The sequence below is a fragment of the Haemorhous mexicanus genome, chromosome 8 (genome assembly GCF_027477595.1).
Source record: "Haemorhous mexicanus isolate bHaeMex1 chromosome 8, bHaeMex1.pri, whole genome shotgun sequence".
NCBI classification, from domain to species: domain Eukaryota; kingdom Metazoa; phylum Chordata; class Aves; order Passeriformes; family Fringillidae; genus Haemorhous; species Haemorhous mexicanus.
In genome coordinates this window covers 27,619,418-27,633,985 of record NC_082348.1, presented here as the reverse complement: position 1 = coordinate 27,633,985, position 14,568 = coordinate 27,619,418, and the positions used below count along the sequence as shown (strand labels likewise).

Here is a 14,568-nt window from a genome sequence, read left to right as displayed (position 1 = left end):
GGGGAGGGCATGGCAGCGTTGGAAGGGAAGGTTAAAATGCCCATTTTCTTGCACGGGGAAGGAGAGGTCAGTATGGTACAGGAATGCTTACACTAATGTAGAGACACGAGCTGGAATCATTCCAGATGAGTGCTGCTGCTCGTTGTATGACATATGTCACTGCTGTGGGTGACTGAGCAACAGCTGTGAGTGACTTCCAGGAGCAGAAGTGGCTGTCACACTGTGCCTCTTGGGCCGTGGGGGTGCCCTGCTGCTTCCCAGCCTTTCTGGCAGTCTGCAGCAGCCGACAGCAAGAGGCAGAGTTCTGCCAGGCCTGACTGCAATAGTGCACTGTGGCAGCCAGGCTGAACCATGTTCAGAGGACAGCAGTTTCTTCTGCAGCTTGTGTTCATAAGGAATAAAATGGTGAATAATGCTGGGAGTACTGAATTGCTTCCAGAGACCCTGATGTGTTGCAAAGAGTGGTCTCAGCTTTGACCAGCTATTCAATGTGCCAAATGCCCACCTCCTTCCCATCTCTTTTTTGCCTTTATAACACACTTTTCAAGGGAAAATCCGCTTGTGGGGTGGGAGAAGACACTGATGTTGATTAAAACAGAAATACTAAAAGTACTCCTAAATACCCTCTGGGTTCCTTCCAGAATAGTTTCTAGTACTTGGAAGTGATTAAGTTATGGTAATAAAATGCCAGCTGTAACAATACCAGAACAAGGATTTGCAAATCCAGCCTTATTTTAGATGGAATCTTTCTGGGGTAGATTTGCTACATGGTCTCATGTCTTTGTGACAGAGCAAATACCACATAAATAAGAGATTTTTCTGTCTTTGGAGGCCTGCTTAATGGAGCTTTAGCAAAATGAACGTGTCATCTCTTATCTTTGTAATTATATACTGAAGAGTACACATGGGACTTTTCAAGGCCTCCTGTCTCCTTTGGAAACAGTTTTTCAATTTAAATAGGTGAAAGGCCTCTTTTGGATGTAGACAGAAACACTTGTATAACTGTTTTAAATAATGGTTGTTCTCACATTTGTCTCCGATGGGGGAAAATGTAACTTGAATGTCAAGAGAGCATGCAAACAGTTCAAAACCAGAGAGGGAGGAAGGGAGTTATGCCTTGCCTATGCAAGGATTGATTTGAGATATAATTCTGTTAAGGAGAACATGATACTTTTTTTTTAACCCACTTTGGCTGTGACTGTCTCTTTTTTAAAACTATTCACTTCTGAAAAAGAAAGCTGGATTTAATAAGTGGTTTTGCTACATTTTGGATGTTTGCCTTTTGAGACAATGCCAGCAGCAGAATATTGCAATCTATTTAGCCTTTTCTGTGTTTGAATAAATGAACTGTCTCTATCAATCTTGATATTTGAAATCACAGTCTGGGAAGGGGTTTGCATTTTCAATGTTGAGAAGGGGCTTCTCCATGCTCTATAATGACTTCATATAATCCAGTGTGTATTTCTTTTTAATATTTTTTGTGCAAATGAGAACACAAGGAGATGTTGGTGGAAAGCAATATAAAATATTTTTGCTTATTTATTGATTTTAATTCAAGATATGCTACAGTTCAGCCTTTTATATTGTTGGTAAATGTGGCTTCAAGGAACTGGATCCACAAGTGCTTGCTGCATGTCTCTTTACTTCAAAGTGCTTTTTGAATGAAAAGGCCTAAGAGCATTTTTAAATGCATAAAATAAGATCTGTTTATATTGAACAGGCTATACTTCTTAATTCCTTTTACACTCAAATGGAAAAAAAGTTTGACCCTAAATCTCATAGTGTGACTGCAGGTCTGCCCCACTCGCTGGGCCCCACAGCCCAGGGAGCTTGAGTGCTGGGCAAATGCTTCCTCACCACCTCTGAAAACACTACATGTGCCACATTCTTTGAAAAGCCTGCTTTGAAAATAATTTCTGATAAAAACAGCCCTAATGTGTTATATTTTTTCGCCCTTACAGAAAATTGCCAACTGAATATATTTTTCTATTTTGCCACAGAAAGTATAGACTCTGCCTGTGTGCTTAATGGGGCATGAACAGGGCTGAGGGTCCAGGGAAATGGAGGTGCAAGTGCTCAGAAACCTGCCACAATCATCTGGAAAACAATTAACTGTCTGTTCCCTCCTGCTCAGCCTTTGTCAGCTGTGAGATAGACAAAGGCCCATTTGTGCAGTTTGTTTGTTTTTTCCTGGGCAATTAATTTTACCATTGTGCTCTGCATTAAATATTTCCTTTTGAGAGAGACCTTATTATAGAATACAATTTAATGTGCTTTGTTTAAGGAACCAGAACAGTTTTTCAGGACTGTGTTTCCCTCACTTTATGGAGGCATTGCAGTGCTTCTGTGGAGCTGTACTGTTGGCCATGTCTCATGTAGGAAGAGGCTTCATTGATAATACTGGGTTGTATAGGATTTTCTGCAGAGGAGAGGAGGGAACAGGATTTGCCAAAATTAAGAAAATAAGGTGGACTGTTGACATTACACAACCATTTTGAAAAATATGTCAGTGATCAGAAATACAGTGTAGAATGGCTAATTTCAATGTACAGCTTTATTTGGTTCCATACATCGAGCGTGCTGAATGGATTCTGGCCATGCTGTCATTGCTGCCCACACACACATCCTAGGAGAGTGTACTCTGCCACTTTTAGAGTTGTCCTTCCATGAGGAAGGGCTCTCACTCTGCCTCTCTACCAGTGTGCTCCCCCTTGGTGCTTGTTCAGGTGGGCAGCATGTGCAGTGTGCCTCACAACCTGTCAAATTAATGCTGGTGTTCTTTGATCACACCTAAAAAGGAGTTACTCCATGTGAAGAGAAGGGATGGGGCCCAGCTGGACCTGACAGATGGTTGAATTATTCATTGCAAACAGTTATCCTGTGAAGTTAGGATTTTTTTTTTGGTTGAGAATTGTTTGGAAACAGATTGTGGTTACTGTGTCTGCACGATATATTCATGTGCTGATGCAGGCATGCATGAACTCAGGGACACTTGTGCACTTTGCATTTCAGTAATTGGCTAAGCATTATTTTCCTCCAAGATCAAATGATTGAATAATTTGAAAATCAAAACAATAAACTAGTGTAGTTTAGTCCCCTGGGTCATGTGCCTATAGAAATTTTTCTAAGAAAAATGAGACGTCCAAGTTATCTTCATGTGTTTTCAACTTTTAAATAACAAGTGTAAAAAAGATTGAACAATGAAGCTCTTTGTTATCAATAAACTCACGTTGGCATTCATGTTTTTCTTTGTATTCAAGCCTGATCTTGCTGTGTTGAAGCAGACAGTTATGGAAGGCCAGGGTGGCTGCAGGTACTGCTAAGAGATGCAGGGTAGTTCAGAACATCTTGGCCAACATGGAGATGGATTGGGGATTTTTGAGAGGACAAGGAGTGTCTGTGATGCTGCTGGGAAATAAGAAGAGGTATTTTAATGGCAGTGGTTTTGTTGACATGGGTTTAGGTCCATGCATGCTAGCAGAGGTCTGCTGAAGTGTGTGTGAGGTGAACTGCTCTTTGTCTGCTGCTCTTTCATATTCAGTCTTTTTGGTTTTGCCTTGGTGCAGGCATGACTGCCTTCCCAAGAAGAAAGTCCTTTTTCCCAGTTATTATGTAAATGCAAAATGACTAAGTAGATTTTTGTGAGCTTTTTCACTGAAATTCATACCTCAGCTGGGATATAGTCATCCCCAGAGGAGCATTTTTCACAATTCTCTAAGCAGCTGAAGACAAGGGATATTGCAGAGCAGAGCATCCCCTGCCAAAGAAGTGTCATAATTCACTGACGTCAAACACAGCCCAGCACATGGACATTGTCTTGAATTTGTATTTGTTTTAAAGAATTTTCCATCCAAAATTGGACACAGATTGGGAAAGTTAGTTTCTTTTTTCACTTCTTATTAAGGAAAGTCCTGTTTCTTTCTGTGCTTCTTACAATTCTCTCACCCACTGCTCTCAAAGTTTCTTGCTCTGATTGCCCATGTCCATTAGTCCCTTCTAAAACAGAGCCAGAAAAGAGTCAAATCAGAACTTCCCTCAGAGAAGGAAGTTCCAGTTGGGTACTTCAGTTTTGCTGTTTTAGCATAGGCATATTGAAAACTGACCTCTCTCTTTTCCTCCACTGCTCCTGCTCTTCTGTAGAGGACTGGTCTTCATGCACAGATCTCAACCTGCAACAACGATTCCATGTTTTCCCAGAAATATTTCTAACTGAAAACTTGAAGTTGGAATTTAAGGTGAATTTTATGCAGTTTCTTCTCTAGTTTGTGTCAATAAGGCATTTCAGATGTTTCCAGCTCATGTAACCATCCTTGATAGCTGGTTCTCCTGCTGGGCTGTTGCAGGAAAAGACTCAGATACTGAAATCTGGCTCGAGCTATATTTGGACAGAGACAAGGTGAGGGACAGAATGGTGGCCAGCAGCATTCTTTCCACGTCCTGGCACTGCTTGCCCATCTTTCTTTTCTTGTAAAACTTGCTGACACAGTTGATGGCTTGGTTGTTTCTTGTCACAGACCTGTACAAGAAATACTCAATGCTAAAGGGAATTCTCTTCAAATTTTCATGAGCTCAGTTTCCTCTTCAGCTGTTTTTTGAATTGCTTGTGGTTTTGTAACCTCTTTTGGTTTTGATTGATGGTGGGTTTGGTTTGTTTTTGAGGGTTTTTTGTGTTTGTTTTTTTTTTTAACCAGGCAAAACTCTTCATTGTCAATGAAAGGCATAGAAAATTGGGACAATGGCCATGAGGAGACACCTAAGAGAAAGCTTCCTTTTAGTCTGATGTTCAGTCAATTTCTGTTTTAAATGTTGGAATATTTATGAGAGGTTTCCTTGAACTGTCCATTTTTTCTCATTTATCTTTCCAGCAGGAGCAGTACTTTAATTTGCCGCCAGGAGCTTTTCTTCTCTTTATTTTGTCTTCTTTTGGTGAGACTGCTGTGTTAATTTCCTCTCTCCTTTTCAATTTATAGAATAATTCACAATGAAAAGAAGAAATTGGTCTTTAACACAAGAGTTCATTAAAGTAAAAATAACATTCTTTTGTTCAGTTTGTGATCCTGTGATTAAACTGCCCTTAGGACAGGCAATAAATAACCCTTGTTATTTCATGTGAGTAATATGATGCCCTCAGTATTAAGATATTTTAAATTTCACTTAGAATTTATTTAGTTTAACAGAAGTGACAAAGTAAAGCATTGTTCTTTGTGTGATTTAAAATTTGATATTCCATGCTATTCTTAGACAGTGAAGTGAGACAGGTCAGTTATGTTTTCAACCCTTGGTCTGTTTCACTTCCTGGGTCTCATATATGGGATGAGAGAACTCCTGGGTTTGTGCCAGCTCCTGCTTCCTGTGTTTTTTTGAGAGTCCACCATGATTATTACAGAGAGCTTCAGGTGGATTGAGATGAATCAAGTTTATACTTCTTCTCTATACCAGAATCAGGTTTTGTGTGCTTTCATTCTTGTTTTTGTCCAATTTTCCCCTCAACCCTCCACTTATGTTAAACACATTGATCAGTAAAGTTTATCACTACCTTTCTGACATGGAAAATGCAAGTTATCCCAAGAAATCCTGCCAGCTTCAGCAGCTGATAAAAATTTCCTGCCTCCGAGTGGACCCAGATACCAACATCCATCCTCTAAAGGTTGCTTTCCATAATTGTCACTTGGATGGTAATCCCTTGAAGCTCAGCATTCAGGAGTTAACACACTCTGGTGGGACTCAGGAGTCCTGAGGGAGTGGGACATCTCTTGCTCTGTGAGAGTTGCTCCTGCCATTTGGGAGCTGACATTAAACAGCATCCTGATGGGCTCCAGCCAGATGGCTGGGACTGCACAGCTGCCTGGAGGGCTGCTCAGTGCAGATCTGAGCAGAGGAAAGATGCATGGGAATTCATGCTGCAAACATCAGAAAGCTCACTCTTCACTTTTGAGATAGGTTGGTGGGTTTCAATAAATTACTGGCAAAAGTGGGCTTGAAAAATCTCAGGCTATCCTGTGATTTATGGGGCTCCCTTCCCAGCAGAAAATCTCACAGCCTTCCATGTTATGTTTTTAGGGCTTCTGGTTCTTGCCACCTCTAGAAGAAGTAAGTGACATCCTTGAGCAGGGTTTCAGATGTGATGGCAGCTGAAAAAGCAGGGATTGATTCAAACTGGGAAATCATGGACTCATTTCAAAACTAGTGACGAAAAAGAAAAAGCCTATCTAGATGCCATGACCCTATGCTATAAATTTATTCTTGGGTAGCAGTTACTTGCCTGTTACATTCTTGACTGTTTGAATCAGTCTGTTCTTCCAAGTGACCACCCAAGTGTGTCCTTGCCCTGTCCTGTTGTTGCCATCTTTTACAGCAGCATTAGGAAGCAGGATCTCGTGCCCCCTGAAACTGCACGTGCAGCTCTTGTTGGTGGCAGTGTCTGGTCTGTCATGGAGGCATATAGGGTCCTGCACACTGTGTTATCAGAGGTGGTAAAGGTGCCATAGGCCAGCCAAAATCTTATTTCATAGCTGGCTTGGGTCCCATTATTTCTACCTAGTGCATTATTTCCTAAAGAATGTGTGAGGGAGGATGCCAGGTGATGAACTGAGGTTGCCCTTTAACCCTAGTTACTGGGCTGAGGAGCTCTGAAACCACTTCAGCATTTGTCACAGGACAAAACCTGCTTATTTTTGTCAAGATTACTGCAGATAGGAAGATGGGAACAGGTTAAATTCTGCTACATGATCTGTTTTTAATTGTTTGTTCTTGCTGAGCTGAAAGTAGTGAGGCTTTGATGTCAGCATCAAAGGAGTGGAGGATTGCTCTACCTACTCTGCAGTAAGGGAAAATTGACATCCTAGTGCTACTCTGCTCTTAAAAAATGACTAGAATACCTTCATGTCTGAGAATCCTTAAACAGGCATACCAGAAACTCCTGGGAGGAGGCCCAGTCGTGGCATGATTCTCGAGCCTGCTTTTTCTGTGCGTGGTGGGATGATTTTCTGTGGCTACATCTAGATCATCTCTATCTATATGTGTGTGTGTATGTGTATATATAAGAACCTCACAAGTCCCATTCTGCTTGAGGGATCTGAGCACAGGAGAGTCTGACACGTGGGATGTCCTGTCCCAGCTTGGCTGCAGCTGACCTCACGGGCAAACCTTGCTGTGGGGTGGGAGGTGCAGGCACAGACCCAGTGGGGACCCAAGCCCAGGGTGATGCTGCATGGGATGCAGGAGCCAGGGAGATGCTGGGATCTCCTGGCACTGCCTCACAGACCCCAGCTCTGTGTGAGCAAGAGGTGCATGTTTGGCCTCTGGCTGCCTCTCCAGTGACTTGCAGGATTTTTGGGACTCGTACTGTGTTCACTGCTCAGAACAGCCTTTGGGATTTGTAGTTGTCAGCTGAATGGCTCCTTCAGCGCAAAAGGATAATGTGCTGTGGTACAGAAAAGCCAGAGTGGGTAGAAATTGTCATTTCTTTCTAGATGACAAGGGAAAATATCAAAGAGTAAAAAAAATCAATGTGATGCATGAACAAGTAAGTAATAAGAATGAAAGGCAAAGGACACTATCAAAAGTAATTTAAATCTCAGGCATATCCACTGGGCATGTTCTGTTAAAAAACAATTTTGCACTCTCTAGGTATATCAGGCTTTTTTCACTCTGCCTGTGAAGCTGATAATGGATTTTGTTTTCCATGTGTTGTTTTTTATATCAAAGGCAAGGCATAGGTATTTTTGTTAAATGCAGCCTTAGTACCTTTAATTAGAAATAAAGATGAGATGTGAAGTGAAATTTGGATCTAAATTCCTGCAGAATTTAGAACTTTGAGTGTGACAAGTGGAAGTGTCTCTCGTTCCTTGTGTCTAATTAAAACAGTAAGATGTGCTAATTTGCAAGTGTTAATTTATTACTCTTATGCTGCCTTCCACTAAAACTATCAAAACCTACCACTTGGGCTTTCATATTTAGTGTATTTGAAAGCAGGGAGGCTTTTAGCAGTTGCAGCATTTTGGGAAAGCTTTCAGGTGGTGAGTTTTCTAATTTCAGGGTGTAACATTAGGCAGTCACTCTTGAGTTTGCTTCATTTCTAATTGGCACTGCTGTCGTGCTGTTAGGGTTTGGTTGAGGTTTGTGGTGGACATCCCAGGACAGTGAGGTTATTCTCAGGCACAGTTTGTTAAACAGCATGCTCTTGCCTTTCATAACAGATGCATGTACCACCTTTTGCAATTCCACAAAACAGAACAGTGGAACAATATTCTTGTTTGCCTGGGCTTCTGAGAGGTTTTGGAGGCTTGTTACCATCAAAGGAGAGTAGTATTGGCATGCAGGGAGGCTCAGGAAACTTGTCAGGTAATGGACTCTTCATTTGTTTGCTGTCAATGGGCTATTTTAGGAAGATGTCTAAGTAGGGAGGTGTCTTGAAACTTGTGAGTAAGCTTGTTGAAACTGCTGCTTTTGGTTTGTTTGGTTTTGGGTGGATTTTCTGTTTTGTTTTGTTTTTGTTTTGTTTTGTCTTTTTTGTTAAACTTCAACAGAAATATTGAGGATAGGATGGGATTTGGATCTCATTTTCTCAGAGGAGAAACTCAAGAACTACTCTAGGTGTCTGAGCTGTTGCATAGAATAAAACCCAGCACAGGCTTAAATAACCTCTGGAAATCAGCTGTATTCATGACTTGGTAGCATTTTTAATACCCACCTATGCTGAGGACTATACTTACTTCCCCTTTTAAGAAAATACCAGTTAGAAAGAGCTTAGTTGAACACAGAATGAAATTTGTCTGCTAAATCTGTTTTCTTCTGAAATCACTTGTGTTTCCTTCATATTGTTTGCAGTGGTGTCTCACGGATGTAAAACAGCTGTCCATTAACTTCTGGAGCAAAACATTTTCAGAGCAACTGATACTTAGCTTGATACAGATCTGGGAGGCCCCCATGGGAAGGCAGGATCCAATATTTATCATATTGCTCTCAGAGCAAACCTCCTCTCCAGTTTCAGCCTTGTACTTTCTGTGTGTTAGATGTTGCAGGAAACCCTGGTAATGCTGATTTTTCTCTTTTTTTTTGTTTTTATTTGACAGATGATTCAAGAGAGCAGGGTTCTTATTGAGTCGGCAGACACCACTCATGACAAGATTGTTCAGTGCCAGAAAGCAGGTAATCCATTCCTAGTGAGCAGTTCTGGGTGGAAGATGGGAAATAATGTGCCATAATTTACTGACAGTTTGTGACTAATAGAGCATTTTTCACCTGGCTGTAAGTGAGCATTTTGGTCTTTCTCTGGCATGCTCTACCCTCCTGAAGGCTCATCTTCCAGTAGCAGTGCAGGTGTTGGATCAGACAGAAATACTCAGCTTTCACCTTAGAAGCTATTTCTCCATCTGCTCCACAGCTCTGAACTGTCTGACAGCATTTAAATTAGTCAAATGAACCAAAAAGGCACTAAAAAGAGGGGGGTGAGAAGGCATGGTGCCTTTACTGAGTGCATTCTCTAGCTCAGTTTTCCCTTTGAACACAGAGCAGACAAGAGGTTTCTATACCCACAGGACCACAACAATTATAAATACTGTTGTTTCTGGTAGGCATTTTTGAATTTGGCAAGTGATGCAGGCCACAGCCATTTCCTTCTATTAAATGTAAATAATGAATGAAATCACTGTCTTGTAGTTAATACTTTATTTCTTATTTTAAATAAGTAGAAACTGGAAGCTGTTTCAACAGTAGCATTTCGCTGATTTCCTGTGGTGCAAGAGCAGGAGGGAGCCCAGTCTCTGCTCTTTAGCCATGCTGGCATTGTGGTAGCCAAGGGACAAGAGGCAAGTGGCTGTGTCTGGTCATGGGCCTCATCATGGTGACATGCCTTGGGTTCTCTGTACAGCATAAAATTCCTCTGCTCAAGCCTTCATTGTGTGCAGAGGGTTAAGGAAAGGGACAGTAACAAGGAAATGCAGCACCAGGAGCACGTCTAGAAGGTAAAATGTAAGAGCAATACTTAGCACTAAACTGTGCAGACTCTGGGCAACATCTTTGATGTGTGCAGAGAGAAGAACCCATGACATTTGCCTGGGCACTGGAGTCTTTATGAGCAGGAAATGTGTGTGGAAAATACCATGCAGTACCATGCCACCCCACTGATTTCCAGAGTTTCATGCAGTTCCCCTCTCCTCCCTTCCCCCTGGAAAAAAAAAATAAATTCAAGTGTGTTCAGTTTGCTGCTGCATCTTCTTGTATTTTCATTTTTGTTTGCTCTATTGGCCTTAAAATTTCTGATTGAGAAGGCAGCTGGTGAGATAAGAAGGGCTTCTCTGAAGCCATGGGATTTAGAGAGAGGAAAGGACTGAGAGAGAGATATCCCTCCCCGTGCTCATTTGCCAATTAGATTGTTGCAAATGTTACCCAGGCAAATTTTTATCTAACACTTTAAATATGGTGAGATGAAGCACTCAAAATTAAGAGGTGTCAGAGGTATAATTGCCTGTGACATTGTCCTTTGCCTCACCCCAGTGCTGCTTCCTTTGAACCTGTGTTCCACCAGACCTCTGCCTCATAGCCTGTTTTGGTGCAGGTTCTGTGTGCCTCAGGGTCCTGCTGGCTCTCCCAGACTGGTTCTGGTGTGACTGGTTTTTTATTGTTGTTCTTTTTAAATGTTCAGGCTCAGCCAATGCCCAGTGGCCAGCAGCAGCCTGGAGGACTGGCTCTGCTAAAGCTTCAGCTGCTGTTTCTACCTGCAGCCTAACAAATGTTTGTGGCTCCCTCTTTCTGGGGCAGTGCTGTACCCAAGTTGCAGATGGAGAAGTGAGCTCCAGAGGGAAGAATTGACTAAAAGGATGCTGCATGAAGGCAGGGCTGTCCCCGTGGAGCTAAGATCCATTAGCCTGCTTATGTTTTCCTAGGACAAAGCAAGTAATTTGAAGATTTTCTTGTATTAATTGAATGATTTGTAAGTCAGTTGGCATGAAGCACACCTGCAAGGAAGTCTTGCTTGGGGTGCAGTTATTTAGACAGTTTTCCAAAGGATGTACTGCAGGAACTCCATTGGCCTTGACATGCAAAGCCTGTGAGTGGGTGAAGTTTTGGAATATAAACAAGAGAGGAATCTTGCACAGTGTGAGGGTGAACAGCCTCGGTGTTATTGAGCTCCTGGAGTTGGAGCATAGGAAGGAAAACCAATGTTAGCCTTCCAGGAGTGCTTTGGGCAAGCTGTGCTGAGTGCAAGCCTGCCTTGGACTGTCCTTCAGCCACCTGCCAAGCTGCCTCTGCACTGTACAGATGTTCTCTCCACTGGCATTTCTTTGATGTCATTTCAACAAAGCTCAAATGCATGGGTGACATTTATCCTAAAGTGTTAAGGGAGGGAGAACTATGAAACAACAGGAGATGGAGCATGGTTTGTTCAGCCAGGATAACTTCAGATACTTTGGAGTTATTGAGGGCCAGTTTGGCCTTGTAAGGTACAAATTAAGGGAACATAAACAGCTCTTTTCCATTTTGTCTCTCAATCCATACCAGACTCAGAGAAATGGTTGCATACACTGCAGATCTTGTGAAATTGGTGGGCTAGTTGAATACCTTAAGATTTTTAATTTGCTCCCAGATTTCCTGAATTTTTCTATCCAGCAACAGATCTGCAGATGTTTGCCACAGAAACTAGCAATGAAATGCAACAAGGCTGTGGTTGAAGCCTCAGTTCTCCATGCTGCAGGAGTCACAATCTTGTGATTAATTTATCATTGTGGAGTACAAGGGCTTTTCTGTATCACTGATGAGATTAATGAGGAGATGTGCATTGGGGCCTGCATTTGCTGTGCTGAACAGGTATCTTCCACATGTGTCAGGCAGCCTTCCAAGGTGCAAAGTCATCCACTCAAGGAGAGTGACAAGCCACTGCCTTTTGTTGCAGTATTGGCAGCAGAGCATGCTGCAGGCAGAAGTGCTGGAGGGGTGTCTGTGCAGGGACCAGTGCCTGTGTGGAACCCCAGCACTGGCAAGGAGAGCCACAAACCAAGTGGAAGCCCAGCCCCAAAACTGTACATGGCACCTTTATTCAGGAAAATGTTCTCCCAGGATGGAGTAATAAAAAGAAAAGGGAGGGGGGAAAGCACAGAAGGAGGTTGTAGGATGTGCCAGCTGCAAGACTGAAAATGCTCACCCAACATTTTGATGGGAAATTCAATTGTGCATTGAGTGATGTGGCAATCTGTGTTTTTAGGAATGGAATTCCATGAAGAGCTTCATAATCTTGGGACAAAAGAAGGTTTAAAAGGAAGAAAATTAAGCAAAGCCATAGAGAGTTTTGCATGGAATATCACAGTGCTGAAGGTAAGCACAGAAAGTACCACCTCCTGTCTCATATTAACTTTATAAGTAAACCTTTGCTCTTTTAGCTTCTCTGTTTGTACATCTTACTAATTCTGAAGACACACACTGTTCTTTTTTAATGGGATGTATCAATTACCCCCACTTACTGATATTTATCAAATATATCAATTACACCTCTGATTTGGAAGCTGGGAAGGAAATTTATCTGAGCCTTGAACAGAAGAGGAAAGATGGCTTATGGTTTGTATGATCAGGGACATGGGTTTGGGTGTCTGTTCTGCCCCATGCACCCTGAAAGTGACCTGTTTGAGGTCACTGTGTGTCTAATAGTTCTTTTGTAAAATGAGAACTGGAGCATCTCTTTGGAAGGGACAGGGGGCAGGAGGGGCTGTCAAGAAAAAACACGAGGAACATTGGAGATCCTGCAGGATTATGTTTCCAAAGTGGAATGCTGTCCAAAGAGCCAAAAGGGGATTTTCACCCCTTCATGGTGGCTGTGCAGGGACATCCCATGGGGTGAAGTTGTTACTCACTGGGCTTTAGCCACTGGCTTAGCACCAGCCAGCCACAAATTGTCATGGTAGCTGTGTGGCTGAGCCAGAGTGAAAACAGCCAGGGATGGAAAGAGGAGAGGATTTGGTGGAGCCACAGCAGAAAACAAGGAGAGGGCCTGAGCCAAGCATTCAGGTTGTTAGCATTCAACTCACACCTTTCACAGCCTCATTTCCCACCTGGCTCTGCTAGATCATACTTCCCTTTGCTCTGTCCCAGCTGCTCCCTTCCTCCAGCTTCCAGGCTGCCCTGTCTGGCAGCATCTTCCTGTGACCTCCCAGTGCCTTCCCCTTTGCTGAAATCCCAGAGCAAGCCAGCTGATAAAAGGGATTTTTCACTAAATTCCTCATCAAATATACCCCTAAATGTAGCATGCAACAGCAGTAGGACAGGTATGCATCACCATGTGTGCTGGGAACACAGCATGACCATCACCACAGCTGGGAGCACATTAACATGCCTTGAGCAGGAGAAGGAAAAAGGAATTGAGAAGAGAGAGGCTGAAGGGCAGAAGTTTGTGGGAGAGGCCATTAGTGGTAAAGAAGGGTTAGAGAAGAATTGGAACACCTGTGGTTTCCTGCATACCTTGATTCACCATGAGAGAGTGGAAAAGTGGGGAATGGAGTCAGTGTCAGCTCAGTTAATGGGATCTCTCATGAAGAGAAAAGTCAACCAGTTCAAAGTTACAGACTTAAATAGATAACCTGTTCCACACAGAGCAATTGAGGTTAGTAGCTAGAGTCATCACCTGCTCCTGCCCCCAAAGCACACTAGGCAGGTCTGAACACTAATCTGAATACCTTTTGCTGTGTTGGGTAAAATAAATGTCTAATGATCAGAGTCACTCTAAATGTTTTGATTGTTTAAATGTTTGTCAAATATGAAGTTTGCACCTCTGAGGGTGACCTGTGATTAATGAATGTACAAGCAGGGTATCAAAGAAACAGTTTCCATGGAAAATAATTGCTGCCTAGCACATGTTGTCAACTTACTTAAAAGAGCTTTTAAAAAATCTAGTTAAGGTCAAGGAATAATTTACTTGTTTCATTTGTAAGCCACAACTTCTTTTCTACCTTTCTCACACAATAAAATATTAACAGAGTTTGTGACAACCATCCATGAAATGCACATGAAGCATCTTTTCATTCTGACTGAAGTCCAATTCAGGGAATGAAGTTGTGCCTCGGGTGTGTGATATGAAACCATCAGTAATTGTTCTGTCATCTTTTTTTCCTTTTTTCCCTTAAAAATGCTGTCTTTTGGTGACCCTGCCCATAACAAACCTGCAGCTCCTCTTCAGCACTGAGTCCTCTCAGTGCTGGTGAAAGCCACTCAGGAGGATTTGGTGGGAAGAGACTGACAGCCCTGCCCCACTCAAGCCATGGGTGTCCTCCCTGTGTCCCGTGGCAGGGTGGACATTACAAATACATTTCACCAGATGTTGCTATAGGATTGTAAGAAAAGGAAAAAAATACCCCATAACATCTCACAAATGCACCAGCTGCTTTAGGTGAGGTGAGTGAATGGCTGAGAGAAAAGCCTCTTTGAGAGAAAGAGGGAAAGCCTCTTTGTGGGCTCAGGGTTGTTGGAGGCAATTGCATCCCGTGGCAGGAGCCAGTTTGTGTGAGGTGCCAGGGAGCAATAGCAGGTACTATGTTGTTCTTGTGCTGTGAAATGATTAATAGTCTTTTCCTAGGCTAGTGA

The 14,568-nt window shown here is 42.5% G+C and overlaps 1 protein-coding gene across 1 annotated transcript in view; it reads left to right on the top strand.

Moving 5' to 3' along the window:
• Positions 1-14,568, top strand: part of PLCL1 (phospholipase C like 1 (inactive)) — a 180,777-nt gene that overhangs the window by 146,100 nt on the left and 20,109 nt on the right. Inside the window, exons 4-5 of the mRNA XM_059853356.1 lie at positions 9,075-9,150; positions 12,203-12,312. Coding sequence (XP_059709339.1) covers positions 9,075-9,150; positions 12,203-12,312 — 186 coding nt within the window. The remainder of the gene's footprint in view (positions 1-9,074; positions 9,151-12,202; positions 12,313-14,568) is intronic.